Genomic DNA, 440 nt, shown 5'->3' with positions numbered 1-440 from the left:
CTCTCCTGCTGGAAAAGTGGCTGACAGTGGGTCAAGGCCCTTATGTGGTCATTAATTAGTGGCAGGTTGTGAAGGTCACCCATGTACCTTCTCACCCAGAAATTGACAGGATAGATGATGGAAAGGGCCTGAGTATCTCAACAGTATCAAAACACCCCATTATTTCCCCTTTTTGTGACATTGCCCCATTACCTCCATGGTAAAGAAAATACAACAGTGGCTCCTCAATTAGCCATGTAAAAGGAATTTGTAGCCCTGAGCAGGACAGTGCGTTCCATGAAAGGAAAGACTGGTAGGTATAGGGAATGCAGGATGACTAAAGAAATTGAGGGTTTGGTTAAGAAAAAGAAGGAAGCATATGTAAGGTATAGACAGGGTAGATCGAATGAATCCTTAGAAGAGTATAAAGGCAGTAGGAGTATACTTAAGAGGGAAATCAG

General features: G+C 43.0%; 1 protein-coding gene across 1 annotated transcript in view; it reads left to right on the top strand.

The window, feature by feature from the left end:
- Positions 1–276: 276 nt before the first annotated feature.
- The window catches only part of LOC122551926 (activin receptor type-1B-like), a 59,730-nt gene continuing 59,566 nt past the window's right edge, over positions 277–440 (top strand). The window contains exon 1 of the mRNA XM_043694495.1: positions 277–292. Coding sequence (XP_043550430.1) covers positions 277–292 — 16 coding nt within the window. The remainder of the gene's footprint in view (positions 293–440) is intronic.

This window comes from Chiloscyllium plagiosum, chromosome 7, assembly GCF_004010195.1.
Source record: "Chiloscyllium plagiosum isolate BGI_BamShark_2017 chromosome 7, ASM401019v2, whole genome shotgun sequence".
Taxonomy (NCBI): Eukaryota; Metazoa; Chordata; class Chondrichthyes; order Orectolobiformes; family Hemiscylliidae; genus Chiloscyllium; species Chiloscyllium plagiosum.
Note: the sequence above shows the minus strand (reverse complement) of the source record. Positions and strands in the feature narration are given on the sequence as shown.